Raw genomic sequence first — 22754 nt, 5'->3', positions numbered from 1 at the left:
TAGCTGTGGTAGTTATAAAACTATATTTTAAATTAAGCTCTTAATATGTTAAAAAATCATGAGTCAAGCTCTTCAAAATCATGAAATGAGCTTTAAAAATCATAAGATTATGTAAAAATAATAGTGTTCTTTTTATTTGCCTTCTGCGTTTTAAGCCCTTGTGGCACTAGGGTCACATTTTGAAGCTTTCTCTACAGTCACACAGGCTCAAAACTTACTTTTCTTTAACACTAAAAGTTGAAATCATCACCTGTCCCCTTGGCTTTAGGAGCTGAGGCCTTTTAAGGAAAACAGTAATTATGAGCATCAAGCCAAAATCATGAGCGTTGGCACTACTGAGCTCGTTCGGTTGGAAAAACAGAAATCAGGGAGAAAGAAATATAAAGTTAGCACAACCTGTGGCCCCTTAGCGACTACCCCGTCCTCCTTTTCTTTCTGCGGATGCAGACGAACAGGGCTGCTACTCTGAAACCTGTCACAACGGTAACAGGCTTGGGTGGTGTATTTTAGCACGCTGCGCCGTTAGGGGTTTGGAGTTGTCCCGCTCTGCAGCTGTAAGTGACCAGACAGGTAGCGGGGCGTTAGGACTCAAGGAGGCCATAACCCCCCTGCTTCCTCCCAGAAGAAGGCCCGTACGAGCGTGGGAAGTGGAAGGGAAGGGCAAGGACGAGGCGAGTGCCTAAGGCCACGCGGCACAGGGCGGGAAGCGTAGCTGACCCCCTTCTGGCTTCGCCCCATCCATAGCTCTGAGCTCGACCGGGTTCCCTGCCCCGAGCTCGGGCAGCCCCGCCCCGGAAGCGAGCGGGTCGGCGCCTGCGCTGTGGCCCGGCTGGGCTCCCGGCTTTCCCGGCAGCGAGGCTGGTGGCCCCGAGCGCCCCGCCGGGCAGAGGAAGAGGCGCGAAGAGGGCTGGGGCGGGGGGTGTCTCTGCTGCGCAGGCCCGAGCCCCTGGCGCGGGCGCCGCCGCCTGCCTGGCCCGCCATGGTGCGGTTCCTGCACGTCCAGAACCGGCAGCGGGCGCCGCCGCCCATCTGCAGCGACTGCCCCGCCGTGCAGGTGCGGGGCTGCCCTGGAGCCGGGCGGGCATGGGGGGCGCTGCGGGAGGGGGGCGCTCTCCCTTCGGGTCCGAGCCCCCGCGCGGAGGGGGCCAGGGATCCCCGCGGGGGTCGCTCTGTGTAGGGCTGTGGAGCACGAGCGTGCCCGAGAGTCACTGGATTCGAGGCTGGTCCGTTACTGTCTGAATCAAACTCCTCCCCTGGGAATCAGGCCTCTGGGAGATTCGGGGGTGTAGCTGGACTAAAGCACCCGCGCTGATTGCCACCCTTTAAAAAAGGGGGATCATTCTCTCTGCTAAAGTGTGGGGTGAGTTGGAGCTGTTACACGTGTGCCCACGGTAGCCGTCCCTTTAAATCCTGACTTCTGCGTGTCACACATTCCTATCAAACTAAACTAAGTTGAAGTAGACTGTTCAGGGTGGGAGATCCATGCATTTCAAATAGGGGTGGAATGAGGATGTCTCTGGCCTGTATTAATATGCAGTTTATTCTGTCTGACAACTTACCTGGAGGAGCATCCACAATCACAACGTACGCCTAACTGGATGCTTTCATGGCTACGCAGCAAGAGAATTTTCGGTTTCGAGTCTGAGCCTGCAGGACCTTTTCATAAAATTTCTATTGATGTCAAGGTGTGGAGGGCTTGCAGGTTTGGTTCCTGTGAGTCTGAGGTCTACCATAATAGGTTGCTGTCTCAATCTCTGTAATGCTCGCCCATTGTGATATGTATTGAGCTATATCAAGTTGATAGTGGAGCTGGAATACTTTGCTTTAACCTCAGTTAATCATTGTGAAAGTGTTTTGGTTGGTTGTAATTTGATTAATGTCTTATTAATACGTGCAGGGTTTTTTATTTGCTTATAACAGGCTGAGGCATCTCCATACTCTTTACTTGACATCTCTTTGAAAGCGCTGACTGCTGACATAGAGAAGTTTTGTACTGAGAGGCAAGATGGAACACTGTGCTTGAAAGAATCTGAAAGACTTCCCCAAGAAGTAGCTGATCGATTGCTGCAGACTATGGCATTTCATGGTAAGACTTGGGATCAGCAAGTGTAAATCTGGTGGAAAAGCTGGATGTCGGGCACTTTAGTCATTTGAGTTGTATTTTTAACATCTGAAATCTTGGAATAATACCATCTCACACTTCCTTTTTCACCTCATATTTCATCTGGCAATCTAATCACCACCACCTTCAGAAAGTTTGTTCTTTTTACCTTGCCCCCAAACTCATTTCTCTTGAATGAGAAGTTGTGGGAATAAGATTTATGTATAAAAGCTTGGGAATAATTACCAGATTTGGTATATTTAAGTATTGTATATTGACTGCAGTAAGGAAAGCAAGTTATGTTGTCACCCTGTGACTTACTGATGAACTGGTTCATTTCAGGTTAACTAATTTATAGTTACACTTGTATATTTTTCCCTGTTGGCAAAGTTCAGGTAAAATATGTCACAAGCTAGCCTAGTCCTCCTCTCTGAACAGACCCCTGTGTATGGTATCTTGAGCCAGCCAGTGAGTCCCTTGTGCTTCTAAGGCCTCTGGGTTTGGGTAGGAACTGATCATTGTTCCTAGCGCTGGGTCTCTCAACCATACTCCTTGGTTTTGAGCCTATCAATGTACAATGCTATTGTGAGGTTATAATCAAATTGGGGTTCACAAAACAAATTTGTGTCAAATTGTACATTCCATTTTATCTCCCAGAGTGTCACAGTACACAACTAAAGACAGCAGCTACCAAGGATGGAAGGGAATTATTTAAGGTAGCACAAAAGCGTAATGTACGACAAGGTTCGGTCTTGTCATCGTTGTTCAAAGTGTATGTCAGCCTGCTGGTTGAGATGGAGATTTTTGACTGTTAAATTATTTTTGGTTTAGATGTTTTAGGAAAGACAATTATCTTACAAAAGGAGGACATTGCGGGGGGGGGGGGTTTGTATGCTTTAATAACCTTCATACAGTTCCCAGGTACTTCTTGTCATAGGTTTTGTGACATTAAATACTTATAAGTAATAGGATGAAATTAAGAAAATGAAAACATAGGATGTGGAATCATCTTTTAAGGGTGGAAGGCCCTTCAGTTGGGACAATTAAAGCTAGATTGAGGAAAGCACTAGGAAAAAGTAGTGCACAAAACGTTCCGGTATTTAGCTGTTTATACTCTAATCAAGTAGGATTTACGCAACAAATCTGTAACTAAAAATCCCAACATCATCTCTTCCAGACTAACCCTGAGAATTCTGTCTCATCTTTGCTTTTGCTTGCTGGTTGTGTTTTTTCTTGATGTTTCATTGGTTAACATCATGGATAAAGTGCACACCATGGCTGAAATGATAAGAAATGCATTCCAACAAATGTTTAAATGTTATACCGTACTTCCTAATTTAAAGAACAACTTAAACTAATCTTAACAAACCTTTTCCCCCCTTTCACAAATAATTGAGGCTTGTGGATTTAAATGCTGCCTGATCATTTTAAATTGGTCATGTTAAAATATGTACCATACATGATAATTCTGACATTTTTAACATAGTCCTGACTGTACCCATAATCTGTTTTCCTGTAGAAATGGTGTCCTGATTTACTAGGATATAAGTATAGGGTTGAAAATCTACGTATGCTGTATTTGTAAAGGAACTCTTGGAAAGATGTGATTGAAAAGCTAACCACCAGTGGATGCTTGAATTTGAGGGACAGCTAAAGGACCGTTATCTTATTCTTTCCCCTTTCTCTTGCTCTTCTCACAAGTACACAGTTGTGACCTTTAAGGAGGAATTTTTATGGTTCTGTTAGGTCTCTAACAAGGTGGAATATCAGTGTGTATATAAATACCATTTAACGTGAAAGTAGAGCATCAGGGAGTTTGTACTTCAAGTTATAGTATGTTTTTACTCTGAAATACTTATTGTATAATGAACAGTATAGAACATAATAAGATTTTTAGTCAGAATAGAGAGTTTAGCACATTTTAATATATTTAATAACAGTGTTTCCACCAAGCCCACAAAGGTGAGCTGCCCTGCGTCCAATGTCAAAGAATGTATTCCTTGCCACATACATGTTCAGGATGTAATACGTGTGTTTATTGTGAGGAAGGCTATAACACTTTATCAGTTCACTGCCATAAGCCTGTTTGAGGATTAAAAACATGAGGAAGGAGAAACAGCTCCTTTCAAAATCCTAATGCAGAAAGAGTCCACCAGCAGTGGGCACAGCTGGCAACTGCAGCTTTACATTTAGGACAGGCTGGGTCAGTTCTCACTAGTGTCCTGGCAGCAGGGACAGGGACTTGCTCCATAATTTTAAATTGAGGCTCGTATGTACAGTATGTGGGGATTCCAGAATTGTTTTACGTTCTCGATTTCTTCCATTTTTTCTTCTCAGTTAGCTAAAGTGTACTGAACATGAGGGACGAAATAGGAGCCCTTTCTATTGTTCCATTATGTTGCTGTCTGCTGTAACAGACTTATTGCTGTTTCCCAATAGAGCTACTGAATGATGGAACTGTGGGCATTTTCCGAGGTAACCAAATGCGCTTGAAACAAGCTTGCATCCGGAAAGCAAAAATATCTGCACTATCTTTCAGAAAAGCATTCTGCCATCATAAGCTAATAGAACTTGATGCTACAGGGATGAATGCAGACATTTCTATTGCGGATATTGTAAGCGGACTTGGTAGCAATAAGTGGATCCAGCAAAATCTTCAGTGCCTTGTACTGGACTCCTTAAGACTTTCCTTAACAAATCCATATGAAAGGTGCTTCAATCGATTGTCTGGTCTTCGTACTTTGAGCATTACCAATGTTCGCTTCCACAATGAGGATTTAGTGGAGATTGCTTCACTTCCAAGGCTGGAAAGTTTGGATATATCCAACACTTCTGTCACTGACATAACTCCACTTCTTGCCTGTAAGGATCGACTTAAGTCTCTCTCTATGCATTATTTGAAGTGTTTAACAATGACTACGCCCCAAGTCTTGGATGTCATAAGAGAACTAAAGTATTTGAACCACCTTGATATTTCGGACGATCAGCAGTTTACATCTGACATACCAGTCTCTTTACTAGAGCAGAAAGACATCCTACCTCACCTAGTGTCTTTGGACATTTCTGGCAGTAAATACATTACTGATGAAGCTGTAGAAGCATTTGTCAAACAGCGACCTGCAATGCAGTTTGTGGGACTACTTGCTACTGATGCTGGCTACTCTGATTTCCTTTCGGGAGAAGGAAACTTGAAGGTTTGAGTTTAAAAAAATAAAAATTACACATTTGCATGCAAAAGGACTGTGATCTACTGTGTTGAGTGTAGGAAGTAGAGCCAGGAACTCTGAATCCTACTCCCATTGGGGCAAAAGAAAGAGTTCAGGAAGAGGAGCAAAGATACGTTATTTGGCTCTTCTTTGCCCCACTTCTCTCTGACTAATCCTGTCCTCCTAATGAAAGTAACTTTGAGACTAAATCTAATAAAGGTCAAAACAGTTTGTGCAGTTAACAGTTGAGCTTGTTGAATATCAGGGATGGAAAAAAACAAAAATTAAAATAAAGTTGATTAAGTCAATGAAAAAGACAAAAGAAGTTGTAGATTAACGCTACTAGTGTTTGCCCAGCTCTGTTCTGCCACCCAAAGTTAAAATGAGCAAAAAATTGAATTGAGACAGGCAACTGAGGTGAGGTGGGATCAGTTTTGTTTCGTGGTCTTGCCTAGATGCATTTGTCACCAATATGGAGCACTAACAAACTGCTGTGTTGTATCTGAACTATTTCTCTGGCTCTGGACAGAGCTCAGGATTGAGATCTTTGAACAGAAGGCACTGTCACAGTGCAAAGAATTTATCTGGAAAATTTTCAAAGTATATTCTTAGATTACTACATGTGAGTTATAGCTCGGGGGTGGGCAAACTATGGTCCATCAGATCTTTTAATCCGGCCTTCAAGCTCCCGCTGGGCGGCTCCCAGAAGCCAGGCTCTGTACAGCTCCTGGAAGCAGTGGCCTGTCCCCGCTCCATCTCCTATGTGTAGGGGCAACCAGGGACTCCATACACTGCCCCCAGCCCAAGTGCCAGCTGCTTGAGATAAGTGCCACCTGGAGCCTGCATCCCAATCCCCTGCCCCAGCCCTGATCCCTCTCCCACCCTCTGAACCCCTCAGTCCCAGCCCAGAGCACCCTCATGGACCCCAAACCCTTCATCCCTAGCCCCAGCCCAGAGCCTGCACCCCCCTGCATCTCAACCCCCTGATCCAGCCTGGAGCCCCCTCCTGCTCTCCGAACCCAGATGTGTCCCTCAGGCCAAAAAGTTTACCCACCCCTATTATAGCTAGATGACAGCTTGCTCATTGTAACATTATATTTTGAAGGGTTTTGGATAAGACTAATTTATTTGCACCATTTCAAAAGATCCAACTGGTCAAAGGTAACGTGAAATTTTCCAATTAAACATCAGTGTATTAACTGTTTTATGTCCCCAGGTATCGGGAGGAGCAAATGAGATTCAGATTTCTGAAGCTTTGAAGCGTTACAGTGAACGGTCATACTTTGTGAAGGAGGCTTTCTTTCGTCTCTTCACCCAGACGTGTTTTATGAGAATAACTAAGCCTGAAATCTTAAAGGTAAAAATGAATTGCTGGTGAGAGTAAATATCAGCATATTTGTTGTATCTAGGTATATGTGTATAAAAACCTGTAACTCATCAGGTACACATCCCAGACTCTTCTCCCTTCCCTTGAGTTAGCTAGTATGCTGAGTGGGGTTATTTCAGAAGTACACTTGCAGGAGTAACCCAGGTGCCATAATCTCCTTTCCTGTTGATCATAACTGTCACAGCAGGGAACAAAGGAAGAGATGGATTTGAAGAGAGTTCATGCTTCTCCCTTCCAGAACTTTAGAGATTAGGGCCAATACCCTTACATGGATTTGGATTTAAATGCGGAGTTGATGCTTTGTTTGTTTCCTCCATTTAGGATTGTGACTGCAACATGATGGACTGGCTGTAGCTTTTTCAGTCAGATGCCATCAGGTGCAGTCATAGATTCTGCCTCTTCCCCAAAGTGTTCCCCCTGTTCACAATAATATCACCTCCAACTCCCCCCAAATTTAGTTTGGGTCACCGTCCTTTCACATCCTGTGGATAGTAGGACATATCATGAAATAGGAAAAACTCACACCCTTCTCTTAGAGGTATGATTACAGAATAGAATTGTTGATCGCTATTACAATCCTACTGTGCTGCTAAGAGGGTGCACTGCTGGGTATACCTGTTGCTTTTGGTTAAAAACCATTTAAAAGATTCAGTAACCATAAGCAGAAGTGCATCATAACTTGTACAATGCAGTATTATGACTGGCTTACAAAATTAGAAATATGAGATCTTATTACGTGAACATAACTTTTCTATTTCAGCTTGTGATTATTGGAATGAGAAATCACCCCTTGGACTTGGCAGTGCAGTTAACTGCTAGTGCGTGTTCTCTTAACTTAACTAGACAGGGTCTGTCTGCTGGCATGCCTGTTCGTCTGCTGTCCGATGTGATCCATTTACTACTCAAAGCTGTGGAAAACTTTCCTGAACAACAACAGGTAAAAGGGCAGGGAGCACAATTTTAATTCGCTTCTCCTGACAAGGAGGGCTATAATATGAAGACAGAACAAGCATGTTTCTGCTCTGAGAGGGCTTCATCAGTATTGATGTATTAAGGTTTTGTTCAAATTAAATGAAATGCCATGATTAGCAGAAAAGACTAGATTTGTAGAATCTGTGGGGTTTTTCCCCTAATTTCTCTCTTCTGGTTTACATCAGTAGAGGCCAACACTAAGGTTGGACGACTGGTGCTCTCTCTACTCTCGTGCAGCTTAACAATTTTCTTTTTTGTTTTACTATTTATAAATTATGTATGCCATTAATTTTAACATTCAGATTCCTCTACAGTGTTAATCTTGCCTTGTCATGTTTCATCTTTGCTCTGTATTAGCAGACTTCTTATATGTCAATATAGTATAATGAGTACACTTAATAACACAGAAGAGTAAATCGAGAATAAGTAGTCTGAAATACATAGAAAACTGTCACCTTGCTTGTATGAAAATACAGGAAATGCAGGTTGGACTCCTGGGAAAGTCAGGATACTGACAGATGTGTTATAAAGCATGTTCTATTATTCTTAACCAATATTTGTGAATTGGTGTAAGTGGTAAAGTGCCGTAAAATTACTCCTGAATTTTAAAGAAGAACAAACAACAAAAAACTCTGCTTGCATCACAGCTGAAAGTCTCCTGCTTTTCTATGCAATCAAATGTGGAGCTACATCATAACTAAAATCTCAATTCTCATTGAGACATGGGCATCGTTCACAGCTAGGGAAATATTGAAGCAGTGACAGGTATTTTAAGTACTGTACTGGAAACAGGTATAATTAGTAGATATTTACTCATCAGAGTTACCTTTCAAGCTAGCTGTCCTCTGTACAATGTAGAAATCTCTCTTGCTGTATAAAGAGTCTTGCAGTATTCTTGCTGTCATGAGGCCTGAGATGCATTTTAGTATTGGCATAACTTAAAGAGAATTATTAGAAGCTTGTCTTTGAGCAAGCTGGTGAAATTGGTCTGGCACAAATTCAGTCATTATTTCCTCCACAGCAATTTGATTTTTTTAGTTTCTGTTCAGAGACAAGAAATAGCAGTTTCCAATACTTGTCATTCCACATCCAGGACTGATGGGTAGTGCGCTCTGTGTGGGTAACTGAATTGTGGTAGCTTGAGATCTCCGATTTACTCCTATCCTCTCAGAAGTCAAAAAAGCTAACAATGCTAGTAACCATTAGGAAAGAGACAGCTAATAAGAGAGCAAATATCATAATGCCACAATATAAATCGATGGTACACCCACACCTTGAGTACTGTGTGCAGTTCTGGTTGCCCCATCTCAAAAAAAGATATATTAGAAGTGGAAAAGGGCAACAAAAATAATTACGGGTATGAAACAGCTTCCATATGAGGAGAAATTTAAAAGACTGAGATTGTTCAGCTTGGAAAAGAGATGACTAAGGGTATGTCTACACTACGAAATCAGGTCGAATTTATAGAAGTCGGTTTTTTAGAAATCGGTTTTATATATTCGAGTGTGTGTGTCCCCACAGAAAATGCTCTAAGTGCATTAAGTGCATTAACTCGGCGGAGCGCTTCCACAGTACCGAGGCTAGAATCGACTTCCGGAGCGTTGCACTGTGGGTAGCTATCCCACAGTTCCCGCAGTCTCTGCTGCCCATTGGAATTCTGGGTTGAGATCCCAATGCCTGATGGGGCTAAAACATTGTCGCGGGTGGTTCTGGGTACATATCGTCAGGCCCCCGTTCCCTCCTTCCCTCCGTGAAAGCAAGGGCAGACAATCATTTCGCGCATTTTTTCCTGAGTTACCTGTGCAGACGCCATACCACTGCAAGCATGGAGCCCGCTCAGGTAACCGTCACCCTATGTCTCCTGGGTGCTGGCAGACGCGGTACGGCTTTGCTGCACAGTAGCAGCAACCCATTGCCTTCTGGCAGCAGACGGTGCAATACGACTGGTAGTCGTCCTCGTCGTGTCCGAGGTGCTCCTGGCCACGTCGGCTGGGAGCGCCTGGGCAGACATGGGCGCAGGGACTAAATTTGGAGTGACTTGACCAGGTCATTCTCTTTAGTCCTGCAGTCAGTCCTATTGAACCGTCTTATGGTGAGCGGGCAGGGGATACGGACTGCTAGCAGTCGTACTGTACCATCTTCTGCCAGGCAGGCAAGAGATGAGGATGGCTAGCAGTCGTACTGTACCATCTTCTGCCGAGCAGCCATGAGATGTGGATGGCATGCAGTCCTTCTGCACCGTCTGCTGCCAGCCAAAGATGTAAAAGATAGATGGAGTGGATCAAAACAAGAAATAGACCAGATTTGTTTTGTACTCATTTGCCTCATTCCTCTAGGTCACACTGCAGTCACTCACAGAGAAGGTGCAGCGAGGTAAATCTAGCCATGTATCAATCAGAGGCCAGGCTAACCTCCTTGTTCCAATAAGAACGATAACTTAGGTGCACCATTTCTTATTGGAACCCTCCGTGAAGTCCTGCCTGAAATACTCCTTGATGTACAGGCACCCCCTTTGTTGATTTTAGCTCCCTGAAGCCAACCCTGTAAGCCGTGTCGTCAGTCGCCCCTCCCTCCGTCAGAGCAACGGCAGACAATCGTTCCGCGCCTTTTTTCTGTGCGGACGCCATACCAAGGCAAGCATGGAGGCCGCTCAGCTCACTTTGGCAATTAGGAGCACATTAAACACCACACGCATTGTCCAGCAGTATATGCAGCACCAGAACCTGGCAAAGCGATACCGGGCGAGGAGGCGACGTCAGCGCGGTCACGTGAGTGATCAGGACATGGACACAGATTTCTCTGAAAGCATGGGCCCTGCCAATGCATGCATCATGGTGCTAATGGGGCAGGTTCATGCTGTGGAACGCCGATTCTGGGCTCGGGAAACAAGCACAGACTGGTGGGACCGCATAGTGTTGCAGGTCTGGGACGATTCCCAGTGGCTGCGAAACTTTCGCATGCATAAGGGCACTTTCATGGAACTTTGTGACTTGTTTTCCCCTGCCCTGAGGCGCATGAATACCAAGATGAGAGCAGCCCTCACAGTTGAGAAGCGAGTGGCGATAGCCCTGTGGAAGCTTGCAACGCCAGACAGCTACCGGTCAGTTGGGAATCAATTTGGAGTGGGCAAATCTACTGTGGGGGCTGCTGTGATGCAAGTAGCCCACGCAATCAAAGATCTGCTGATATCAAGGGTAGTGACCCTGGGAAATGTGCAGGTCATAGTGGATGGCTTTGCTGCAATGGGATTCCCTAACTGTGGTGGGGCTATAGACGGAACCCATATCCCTATCTTGGCACCGGAGCACCAAGCCGCCGAGTACATAAACCGCAAGGGGTACTTTTCAATAGTGCTGCAAGCTCTGGTGGATCACAAGGGACGTTTCACCAACATCAACGTGGGATGGCCGGGAAAGGTGCATGATGCTCGCATCTTCAGGAACTCTGGTCTGTTTCAAAAGCTGCAGGAAGGGACTTTATTCCCAGACCAGAAAATAACTGTTGGGGATGTTGAAATGCCTATATGTATCCTTGGGGACCCAGCCTACCCCTTAATGCCATGGCTCATGAAGCCGTACACAGGCAGCCTGGACAGTAGTCAGGAGCTGTTCAACTACAGGCTGAGCAAGTGCAGAATGGTGGTAGAATGTGCATTTGGACGTTTAAAGGCGCGCTGGCGCAGTTTACTGACTCGCTTAGACCTCAGCGAAACCAATATTCCCACTGTTATTACTGCTTGCTGTGTGCTCCACAATATCTGTGAGAGTAAGGGGGAGACGTTTATGGCGGGGTGGGAGTTTGAGGCAAATCGCCTGGCTGCTGGTTACGCGCAGCCAGACACCAGGGTGGTTAGAAGAGCACAGGAGGGAGCGGTACGCATCAGAGAAGCTTTGAAAACCAGTTTCATGACTGGCCAGGCTACGGTGTGAAAGTTCTGTTTGTTTCTCCTTGATGAAACCCCCCGCCCCTTGGTTCACTCTACTTCCCTGTAAGCTAACCACCCGCCCTTCCTCCCTTCAATCACCGCTTGCAGAGGCAATAAAGTCATTGTTGCTTCACATTCATGCATTCTTTATTCATTCATCACACAAATAGGGGGATGACTACCAAGGTAGCCCAGGAGGGGTGGTGGAGGAGGGAAGGAAAATGCCACACAGCACTTTAAGCACAGCACTTTAAAAGTTTACAACTTTAAAATTTATTGAATGACAGCCTTCTTTTTTTTGGGCAATCCTCTGTGGTGGAGTGGCTGGTTGGCCGGAGGCCCCCCCACCGCATTCTTGGGCGTCTGGGTGTGGAGGCTATGGAACTTGGGGAGGAGGGCGGTTGGTTACAGAGGGGCTGCAGTGGCAGTCTGTGCTCCAGCTGCCTTTGCTGCAGCTCAACCATACACTGGAGCATACTGGTTTGGTCCTGCAGCAGCCTCAGCATTGAATCCTGCCTCCTCTCATCACGCTGCCGCCACATTTGAGCTTCAGCCCTGTCTTCAGCCCGCCACTTACTCTCTTCAGCCCGCCACCTCTCCTCCCGGTCATTTTGTGCTTTCCTGCACTCTGACATTATTTGCCTCCACGCATTCGTCTGTGCTCTGTCAGTGTGGGAGGACAGCATGAGCTCGGAGAACATTTCATCGCGAGTGCGTTTTTTTTTCTTTCTAAGCTTCACTAGCCTCTGGGAAGGAGAAGATCCTGTGATCATTGAAACACATGCAGCTGGTGGAGAAAAAAAAAGGGACAGCGGTATTTAAAAAGACACATTTTATAAAACAGTGGCTACACTCTTTCAGGGTAAACCTTGCTGTTGACATTACATATATAGCACATGTGCTTTCGTTACAAGGTCGCATTTTGCCTCCTCCCACCGCGTGACTACCCCCTCAACCTTCCCCCCTCCCTGTGGCTAACAGCGGGGAACATTTCTGTTTAGCCACAGGCAAACAGCCCAGCAGGAATGGGCTCCTCTGAGTGTCCCCTGAAGAAAAGCACTCTATTTCAACCAGGTGACCATGAATTATATCTCACTCTCCTGAGGATAACACAGAGAGATAAAGAACGGATGTTGTTTGAATGCCAGCAAACATACACTGCAATGCTTTGTTCTACAATGATTCCCGAGTACGTGTTACTGGCCAGGAGTGGTAAAGTGTCCTACCATGAAGGACGCAATAAGGCTGCCCTCCCCAGAAACCTTTTGCAAAGGCTTTAGGACTACATCTAGGAGAACCGCAAATGCCAGGGCAAAGTAACCCTTTCACATGCTTGCTTTTAAACCATGTATAGTATTTTAAAAGGTACACTCACCAGAGGTCCCTTCTCCGCCTGCTGGGTCCAGGAGGCAGCCTTGGGTGGGTTCGGGGGGTACTGGCTCCAGGTCAAGGGTGAGAAACAGTTCCTGGCTGTCGGGAAAACCGGTTTCGCCGCTTGCTTGCTGTGAGCTATCTACAACCTCCTCCTCATCATCATCTTCTTCGTCCCCAAAACCTGCTTCCGTATTGCCTCCATCTCCATTGAAGGAGTCAAACAACACGGCTGGGGTAGTGGTGGCTGAACCCCCTAAAATGGCATGCAGCTCATCATAGAAGCGGCATGTTTGGGGCTCTGACCCAGAGCGGCTGTTCGCCTCTCTGGTTTTCTGGTAGGCTTGCCTCAGCTCCTTCAGTTTCACGCGGCACTGCTTCGGGTCCCTGTTATGGCCTCTGTCCTTCATGCCCTGGGAGATTTTGACAAAGGTTTTGGCATTTCGAAAACTGGAACGGAGTTCTGATAGCACGGATTCCTCTCCCCAAACAGCGATCAGATCCCGTACCTCCCATTCGGTCCATGCTGGAGCTCTTTTGCGATTCTGGGACTCCATCATGGTCACCTGTGCTGATGAGCTCTGCATGGTCACCTGCAGCTTGCCACGCTGGCCAAACAGGAAATGAGATTCAAAAGTTCGCGGTTCTTTTCCTGTCTACCTGGCCAGTGCATCTGAGTTGAGAGTGCTGTCCAGAGCGGTCATAATGGAGCACTCTGGGATAGCTCCCGGAGGCCAATACCATCGAATTGTGTCCACAGTACCCCAAATTCGAGCCGGCAACGTCAATTTAAGCGCTAAGCCACTTGTCAGGGGTGAAGTAAGGAAATCGATTTTAAGAGCCCTTTAAGTCGAAATAAAGGGCTTCATTGTGTGGACGGGTGCAGGTTTACATCGATTTAACGCTGCTAAATTCGACCTAAAGTCCTAGTGTAGACCAGGGCTAAGAGGGGATATGATAGAGGTCTATAAATGGTTTGAATAGAGAATTATTTACCCTTTCACATAACCAATAAATTAATAGGCAGTCGTTTTAAAACAAACAAATGGAAGTACTTCTTCACATAACAGACAGTCAACCTGTGGAACTCATTGCCAGGGGACATGGTGAAACCCAAAAGTCTGATTGGGTTAAAAAAGAATTTGATAAGTCCATGGAGGATAAGTCTATCACTGGCTATTAGCCAAGATCATGGTCACAACCTCATGCTCTTGGCATCCCTAAACCTCTGACTGCCAGAAGCTGGAACTGGATGAAAGGGGATGGATCACGCAATAATTGCTTTTTCTGTTGTCTCTTTGAAGCCACTGACATTGGCCACTGTCAGAAGACAGGATGCTGGGCTAGATGGATAATTGGTCTGACCCTGTATGCCCCTCTTACATTATTATGAGATAGCACACACTAAGTAATGGTTAGGGGCAGCAATATTCATGTGCTTTCCTTGTATCCAGTCCGTGCTGATAGCAAAGGCTGTTAAGGAAATGCTTTAGATCCAAAGCTGTGATACAGCCAACTGTAATCTTGTAGGATGGTAATAGTCTGCCTTTCTTGCAGCACTGATTCATGCAGCTGATCCTGACGCTCGAGGAGAGAGGTTAAAGCTGGTAGTGGGGACTTGGATTGAGATTTTACAAAGAGGTCCAATTCTTAGACTTCTTTGAATACTAATTTAAAAAATCGCACAGCAAGATACGATTAACATCCTCCCCACTCCAAAAACCTCCTTATACGATAAAGTTAAGAAACAAAACTGGACTCATTAATATCATACTTGTAGGGGAGATTGCATTATCTGTACTGCAGAAGCCTTTACATTGTTTAAGATTTTGTTTATGGTATCTCAAGTCCGTCCTTTGCTTGTTTAATTATTTGTGTCTAATAATACGATACATGGTTCCCTAATAATTAGTGAACTGCAAAATTATAAAATATAAGAGAGAGCTTCTTTAACTTCATAGAATCTTTTTCTCCCCCCACAAACAGCTGCAGAAGAATTGCCTCCTTCTACTATCTAGTGTCAGGATCCTTCAAGATGTTCCATTTAACAGGTAAGTGACAACCCAGTAAATTGAAATAGGATGTCAAGCAGCATATCAAATATTTGGAACAAAAGTTTGATTTTCTCTCTTTTTTTTTTATCATAACTTTCATCTTTAAATTTCTTTTGGGGCTCCTCAATTAACTAGACTTCTGAATTGTCATTCAGAAATTTTAGATTTGCTTCCTAGGGCCTGATTTTTGCTTACAGTCTCATAAACTGCAAGTAACTCCACTGAAGCTGATGGTGTTACATTTGTACAAAGCTGGTGAGAGATCAGACTGGCAGAAAAATCTTGGCCCAATTGACGTCAATGGCAAAATTCCTGTTGACTTTGGAAGGGCCAACACTTCAAGGTTTCTAGCTCCCTGGACATGTTCATCTGCTGGAGGCGGGGGGAGGGATAGCTCAGTGGTTTGAGCATTGGCCTGCTAAAGCCAGGGTTGTGAGTTCAGTCCTTGAGGGGGCCATTTAGGGATCTGGAGCAAAAATTGGGGATTGGTCCTGCTTTGAGCAGGGGGTTGGACTAGATGACCTCCTGAGGTCCCTTCCAACCCTGATATTCTATGATTCTATGATAGGCAGTTGTCTTATATTTGACTTCAGTGATCTTTCTTATCTGGCAATGGTGTTAATACACTATTGATGACGTTGTGTGCAGCGTTTTGGTAGCCATGGCGGTCCCAGGACAGTAGAGAGACAAGGTGAGCGAGGTAATATCTTTTATTGGAACAACTGTTGGTGCGAGAGACCAGCTTTCGAACTACACAGAGCTCTTTCTCATGTCTTCCTGAAGAAGAGTTCTGTGTAGCTTGAAAGCTGTTGTCTCTCACCAGCAGAAGTTGGTTCTATAAAAGATATTACTTCACCCACCTTGTCTCTCCATGGATGACATTGGCAGTTGACTGCCTGGAGGGAGGAATGGGGTGAAGGAAGCAGAAGGTGCAAGTGGAGGATTCTTTTCTCTGACAGGAAGAAAGGGAAACCTTTCTTCAGATGGGGAGAGGGCGTTTGCTGGTAGTTCTCCTCTTAGTAACAAAAGGCCTCACTCATGCATTAATAATGAGTTATTTACTGTTGCTCACTCATTTTTTAGATAACCTTTTAAAACTATTGGATCCTTCTTAGTATCTTGCTTGTCGCCTGATCAAAGGCTGCTCTAAATTAGTCTTTGTTATTGCCCGTTTTTGGGGGTGGGGGAGGATATGCAAAAAATAGGCTTGTGCTTTTCTATCCTTTGGAAACTAAGCATGTTTCCTTCAGTTTCCAGAGGTCAATATGAGAACCCTAGAGTCTGAGATGCAAGATGAAATTTAAATGTTGTATAACTTACACTCTGCTGTCATAATCTAGGTTTGAAGCTGCCAAACTTGTTATGCAGTGGCTGTGTAACCATGAAAATCAAAATATGCAGAGGATGGCGGTGAATATAAGCTCTATTCTAGCTTTGAAGGTATGTGACTTAAATTTGGAAACGTTAAAACTTCTGTTTCCTAATTTCCAACAGATATTTCAGATACTAATGTGACATTATTTACTTGCAGCTTTCATCTGAGCAAACAGCCCAACTTAGTGCAGAGCTCTACGTCGTTGTGGGGGTGAGTTGCACATCTCTGTGACATTCTTTATTACCAGGTATTAAACCAACATCATGTGAGAAATGACTCAGTTCTGAGCAACCCACATTTGTACAGCACAGAGCGTGATTGGGCTTAAGGTCTTTTGGTGCTTTCACAATATCGATACGAATTATTACTAATGTCTGCAACGAGACTCAAAACCAAAATCTAACACCTCATTTTTTGCTTTTTCCTTTACAGGAACTTCTTGAAATAGTTGAACAGAAAACAAATTTGAATGAAGTAGATACTACTTTCATGTTTACCCTTAGTGCGCTTTGGAATCTCACTGATGAATCCCCTACCACGTGTAGGCACTTCATTGACAACCAAGGGTTAGAACTCTTCATGAGAGTTTTAGAGGTGAGGGTGTGACTGATTGTGGTAGATTGCTAGCATACATTGAAACTCTATTTAATGATTACCTTTGTTTGTCTTCACAGTGTTTTCCATCTGATTCATCTATACAACATAAAGTTCTTGGCCTTCTGGTAAGATCAAAATCAAGCTCTGTTTCAAAAGAAACATTAGTTTTCTATTGCTTTCTTCTATTTAACATAGTTAGGAAATACCTGGAGGGCATGTTAACTTCATTTAGTAAAAAGAGATTTTCTCCCTTAAAATTTAAGAGTATCAGCTTGTATCCTTAGGCACTAAGTTTCTTAGCATCACTTTTACATTACACTGATGATTTTCTGAAAACCAGTTTACGGTACATGGATTAAAATAGGAACAACCATTCAGTAGTCAAGGCATTTCCCTCAATACTTCCGCAAAGGTTAGGGGGGCAAGTGAAATGAGTACAAGTACCCAAAAAAAGATAAAGGTCCAATTCTGCAACTGCTGAACTCGATGGCAAAACTCTTCTTAAATTCTGGATTGGACTCAAAATTAACTAATGTAACAAAATATGAACTGTAGGTCAGGGTTTGGTGGTGTGTGGTTTTTTTTGCTTCAGTTTGATTTTCAGGTATTGAAGCTTTCAGAGAAACAACTGTGTTGTGATAGAAAATGGGAGGTATAAGGCCCATCATCCTTCAGAAAAAAATTATTTACTTATTGTAATGCTTATTAATGTTGTATAGGCTGTTTATCTTGTGCACACTGATTTTTTTTCACCTATTCTGTCTTACAGAACAATGTAGCAGAAGTGAGAGAGCTTCAGTCTAAACTAATGTGGAAGGACTTCATAGACTGTCTTAGTGAATTATTGTGTAGTGCTGAGATAGAAGTCAGTTTCTTTTCAGCTGGGATTATTGCTAATTTACTATCTAGAGGAGAGCAGGCCTGGACACTGAGTCAAACCCAAAGAAAATCTCTGATTGAACAACTGGTACGCTGGCTAAAACTGATACCCTAGTTTTATTCTAGTACAGTGCTTGCACTGTTTACTGTAAATATTATAATATTTAGTTTTGTCTCTTTACAGCATTCAACCATTTTGAAGTGGCCAGCACCAAAATGTAAGATGATAGCATTGGTTGCCTACAGGTAACGAATTTGGAATAATGTCTTGACGATATTAACTCTTGTACTGTTTCTGAAGTTTGTCTACTTATTGTAGTCCTGCTGCTAAGCTCTTCACCCTAAATGTTCTCCTGCATGGAACGCTGCTTTTGTGGCAGATTTCTTGGACATGTTTGTGTAGGGGAGGAAAGCCATTTTGGAGCCTGCTGAAATACTGTTCTGAGTAGTTCTAACCAGCTAAAATAACAAATACCATTCACTGGAACCAGATTTGGGTCCTGCACCTATGACTTCAACATCCCAAGCCTTTTTTTTAGGAGCATATAAATTGCTATGCTGCATTACACTGGTGGTTTATAGTCTAGTATCCTCTGTGAGAGTGCCCAGTACTTCCAGATGTTTTAGAGGAAGTTGCAAGATACCCCGAGCTGAAAATTTATAGAACAATTGGGCTGTTAAAGGATGTTTTTGCCTAACTTCTGTCCGTTAGAAATTGGCTTAAATCCTGAAGCATGTGGCTTTCTCTTTTTAAAATAATAAAAACAACCACAACCTAATGTAATTGTGGCTGCTCCCATTAGCCATATGGCTGTCTTAAAGCTTTATAAGTCCTGCCAAGGCATTAGCCTCTCATGAATGAGTTCCATAGGTTACTCTTGTTGAGGTGTTTTTTTTTTTTTAATTTTCCTTGAATTAGTATTAATGGCTTTCAGTTTTGTCCCCTTTTTTCTTATTTAGAGTATACATGGGAATGTGATTTTTTTTTTCCCATATGCTATTAATTATTTTATATATCTTTATCCCTTCTTGTTCATCTATGATCTAAACTAAACAATCCCAATCTCTTTCTGTATGGAAGTTTTTCCATGCCTCTCATCACTTCTTACCTATTTACAGAATCCTATAAATGTATGGCTAGAAGGGACCTTGAGCGGTCATCTAGTCCAGCCCCATGTGCTGAGGTAGGACCAAGTAAACTAGACCACCCCAACAAATGTTTGTCTAATCCGTTCTTAAAGACCTCTGATGATGGGGATTCTACAACCTCCCTTGAAAGCCTATTCCAGAGCTTGAACTATCCAAGTTTTTCCTATCTAACCTAAATCTCCTTTACTGTAGATTAAGTCCATTACTACTTATCCTACCTTCATGGACATGTAGAACAACTGATCACCGTCCTCATTATAACAGCCTTTAACATATTTGAAGACTATTCTCAGGTCCCTCCTCTGTCTTCTTTTCTCAAGACTAAATATGTCCAGTTTTTTTTAACCTTTCCTCATAGGTCAGATTTTCTAAACCTTACATAATTTTTGTTGCTCTTCTCTTGACACTCTCAAAATAGTCCATATCTTTCTAAAGTGTGGTGCCTAAAACTGAACACAGTACTGCAGCTGAGGCCTCACCAGTCCTAAGTGTAATAGCCTTACCTTCTGTGTCCTACATATGGCCTACGTTCTCTGTAACTCCAGTCTTTACCTCATGATTTGAAGACTTCAGTAACTCAACCAGAGGTTAGAAGTCTATTACAGGAGTGGATGGTTGAGGTTCTGTGGCCTGCAGGACGTCAGAGTAGATGATCATGATGATCCCTTCTGGCCTTAAAGTCAGAGTCTGTGTGACACTTCCATTAATTCAGCCCAGAATATTAGTCTTTTTTGCAACTGACCACATCTAGATCACATTTCCTTAGCTTTTTTTTATGAGAATGTCACATGGGACTGTGTCAAAAGCCTTAATATAAAATCAAGATGTATCATGTCTGCTTCCCCCCATATCCGCTACACCAGAAATTATGTCAAACAGGGGAATTAAATTGGTTTGGCACACTTCGTTCTTGTCAAATTTACTTTTACAGGGCATTTACTTACCCTGTTGTTCCCTCTGTGTTTACAAATCTATTGTTTAATAATTAATTTCAATATCTTTCCAGGTGTCAAAGTTAGGCTGACTGTTCTGTAATTCCCTGGGTCCTCACCAATCCTCCATGAGTTCTGGAAGATAATTGCTTATGAAATACTTTTATTGCTGCTGCTATTAGAGAGTGACTAGAACTAGCCACAGTATTCCAGAGGAGGGTCTACCATTGACTTCCATAATAATGTAATAATGGTATTACAGTGTCTTCAGTAGTACTTTCCTATCCCTTTTGATACACAGCCTCCCTCTTTAGTCACTTTTTTGACTGCCACACTTGATTTCTGGGGTGTTTAATATTTAATGCAGAATCCAACAATGTGTATGAGAATACCTGAAGCTTAACGTGCAGAGACAGCATAGTTACTCTGAAATAAAGGTATCCAGTATCACCATGACTTTGCCAAATATATTTCTCTTTTTAACCCATAGATCCCTTAGTCCTTTCTATCCATTACTTGACTGCTTCACAATATCGGGGGTTCAGCTGTGGGCAGTGTGGGCCATGCAGCATGTCTGCTGTAAAACTCGTATGTATTCAACTTTACAGTTTAATCTTTTGATATGAAATTGGATGGTTCGCATTTTCACTCATAAGCTTGTTGGATAAGTACTTCAAAGTTTAAGTCATTCTTTGCTGATCTCTTATTCATATAGGGTTTATTTTGGATATTAAACAGTAGTCCCATTACATTCAATGACTCAAAACATTGTAACAAGCTGTTTTTAATAAAACTAGTTTGATTCAAAATCCTGTTCCAGGTAATCTGAAAAATGTTGACCCTCCCCTCTATACTTAACAATGTTATTACTCTACTCTAAGGGTGGTATTTCCAAAAGCACTTGGTGTTAGCATTATTCTGCCATCATTAAAGTCGTCATAAATGGGAACAGTCAATCCAATGCTGAGTACTATTTAAAATCCTATGTAATATTGTGCATGTCAATTTAACTGCATCACTAATTATGTAGTCTAAATATTGGCTGAAGTCAGAGGCAGGATAACTGGATTAGTTAACACTTTCTCCTAATGTAAGTTGTCATTTTGACACTCTCTTGGCAAAGTCCCTAATAAAGATGCACACACTCTCTTTCATTTCAGCTGCCAGGTACTGTAGCATGTTAATTGAAGAAGGTGGCTTGCAGCACTTGTATGACATCAAAGAAAACAATCAGACTGATCCAGATGTCCTGCGAATCAACAGTGAGATACTAGACACTGTAGAGACACACATGATGTACTATGGGAGACCTAAAGGTTTAAAGAAGCCACAAACCAAATCAAATGGATAGTTGTAGGTATAACTCTAATTTTTCCTTTGTTAAAATCCTTCACAAACTGTACTGAGAATATTTGGTACTGCTGATCACTGCTTAAGATGGGCATTCCTATAACAGTACTGCTGCTTGCGTTGAGGAGGGCTTGTACAGCCAGAGTCCTCTAGGAATGGCTCATTTTGTGACTTGACTTTTGAGGTGGGACATCATGAGGCTTTGGGATAGATTTTTAAAGGTATTTAGGTGCCTAAAGATGTAGATAGGTGTGTAGATTCTTCTGAAAATCCCACCAGATGCTTATCTGCATCCTCAGTTGCCTAAATACATTTGAAAATCTGGCTCTTCACACCCTTCAGTTACTGTTTGGAAACTGCTCCCATTTGGTTAGTCAGGCAGGGTTTGAACAGAATGCTATGTGCTTGCAAGTCAGCATTTTTACACTCAAGTCTTTGTGCTCACTTCTCACTGTGACCAAAGCGTGCCAAGGGCCATCCCCAACTGAATCTTCAAAGTCACTTGTTCTGTTTCTTGTAAGCTGTGTCCCCTTTTCTAGTCTTGCCAACGCTGGACCACTATCCTGTTCTTTCCATGCCGCATCAACAATGTTTGAAATGATATTTGTGGTGTAGAAAGGAATAACTGGATCAGCTCCACTATTGGTATGCAATAGGAACAGCAGGAGAAAACTTTAAAAATTAATCAAAAGTTTGGAGTAGAGAGCTTCTGCACACCCTCACCAAAAAAACAAAAACAAACCAAACATGAAACTCAGTGGTAAGAAAATACCTGAGATTACCTGTTTCCAATATAGTACACAGAATATTTGGTCTCCTTACAGGCAGACTAACTATTGCTTTAGTGTTTCCAAATTGTCTTGAGCAGTGCACACACTTTCCCACTGACTTTAGTGGGAATGAAATACAGGTCATGGGAGGGCAGAATCTGACTGTGTTGTGCAGTGAACTATATCCCCAAAGAAGTATAGTCCAAAATATCACCAATGTTCTGTGTAAATCCTATTGCTATGAAACTGTAAATTTAAAATGTAACTATAACGGGAGTCTTCCGAAGGCTTTTTTAAGTTTTCATATAATAAAATATAAAAAGCAGGCCTAAGAGTAGCACTTACACATGTGTGGAAATAGTTCTGTTGAAAGAAATGGAGACTGTGCAACATGCAAGCGTCTTGATTAAAGTGTAATCGTTGAAGTAAATGGTGCCATGAATTCAGGTTTCTATTGTTTCATTGTTCAATAAGTGTCAACTTTCTGGAAAGAATATGTGGGTGAGGTTGCTCTGCACTGTTTGAGTACTGGGAAATTCCAGTGTGGTTTCCCTTCCCTTAATCAACTCATCTCACCTCCTCCCCCCCCCCCCCCCCCCCCCCCGCTTTTTTTTTTTAATTCACATCAAAGTACAGTAAAAATCCATCACACTTACATGGTGATGCTGGATGTTTTATATATTTAT

At 43.1% G+C, this 22754-nt stretch overlaps 2 protein-coding genes across 2 annotated transcripts; one reads left to right on the top strand and one right to left on the bottom strand.

The window, feature by feature from the left end:
- Positions 1-810: 810 nt before the first annotated feature.
- LOC125640984 (protein zyg-11 homolog B) lies at positions 811-22510 on the top strand. Its single transcript, XM_048860227.2, has 14 exons — positions 811-1054; positions 1921-2086; positions 4541-5295; positions 6524-6664; positions 7455-7631; positions 14949-15013; positions 16357-16456; positions 16548-16601; positions 16824-16985; positions 17066-17113; positions 17758-17955; positions 18052-18113; positions 20439-20536; positions 21109-22510. The coding sequence occupies exons 1-14, from the start codon at positions 980-982 to the stop codon at positions 21297-21299; spliced, it is 2292 nt and encodes a 763-aa protein (XP_048716184.2). The 5' UTR covers positions 811-979; the 3' UTR covers positions 21300-22510.
- LOC125640989 (uncharacterized) lies at positions 11858-13696 on the bottom strand. The gene is made up of 2 exons (XM_048860241.2): positions 12967-13696; positions 11858-12378 (listed from the first exon to the last, which is right to left on the bottom strand). The coding sequence occupies exons 1-2, from the start codon at positions 13547-13549 to the stop codon at positions 11858-11860; spliced, it is 1104 nt and encodes a 367-aa protein (XP_048716198.2). The 5' UTR covers positions 13550-13696.
- Positions 22511-22754: the final 244 nt, after the last annotated feature.

Source organism: Caretta caretta, chromosome 8, assembly GCF_965140235.1.
Source record: "Caretta caretta isolate rCarCar2 chromosome 8, rCarCar1.hap1, whole genome shotgun sequence".
Lineage (NCBI taxonomy): Eukaryota > Metazoa > Chordata > Testudines > Cheloniidae > Caretta > Caretta caretta.
The sequence above is the reverse complement of the archived record's forward strand: the minus strand, read 5'-3'. Positions and strand labels throughout refer to the sequence as shown.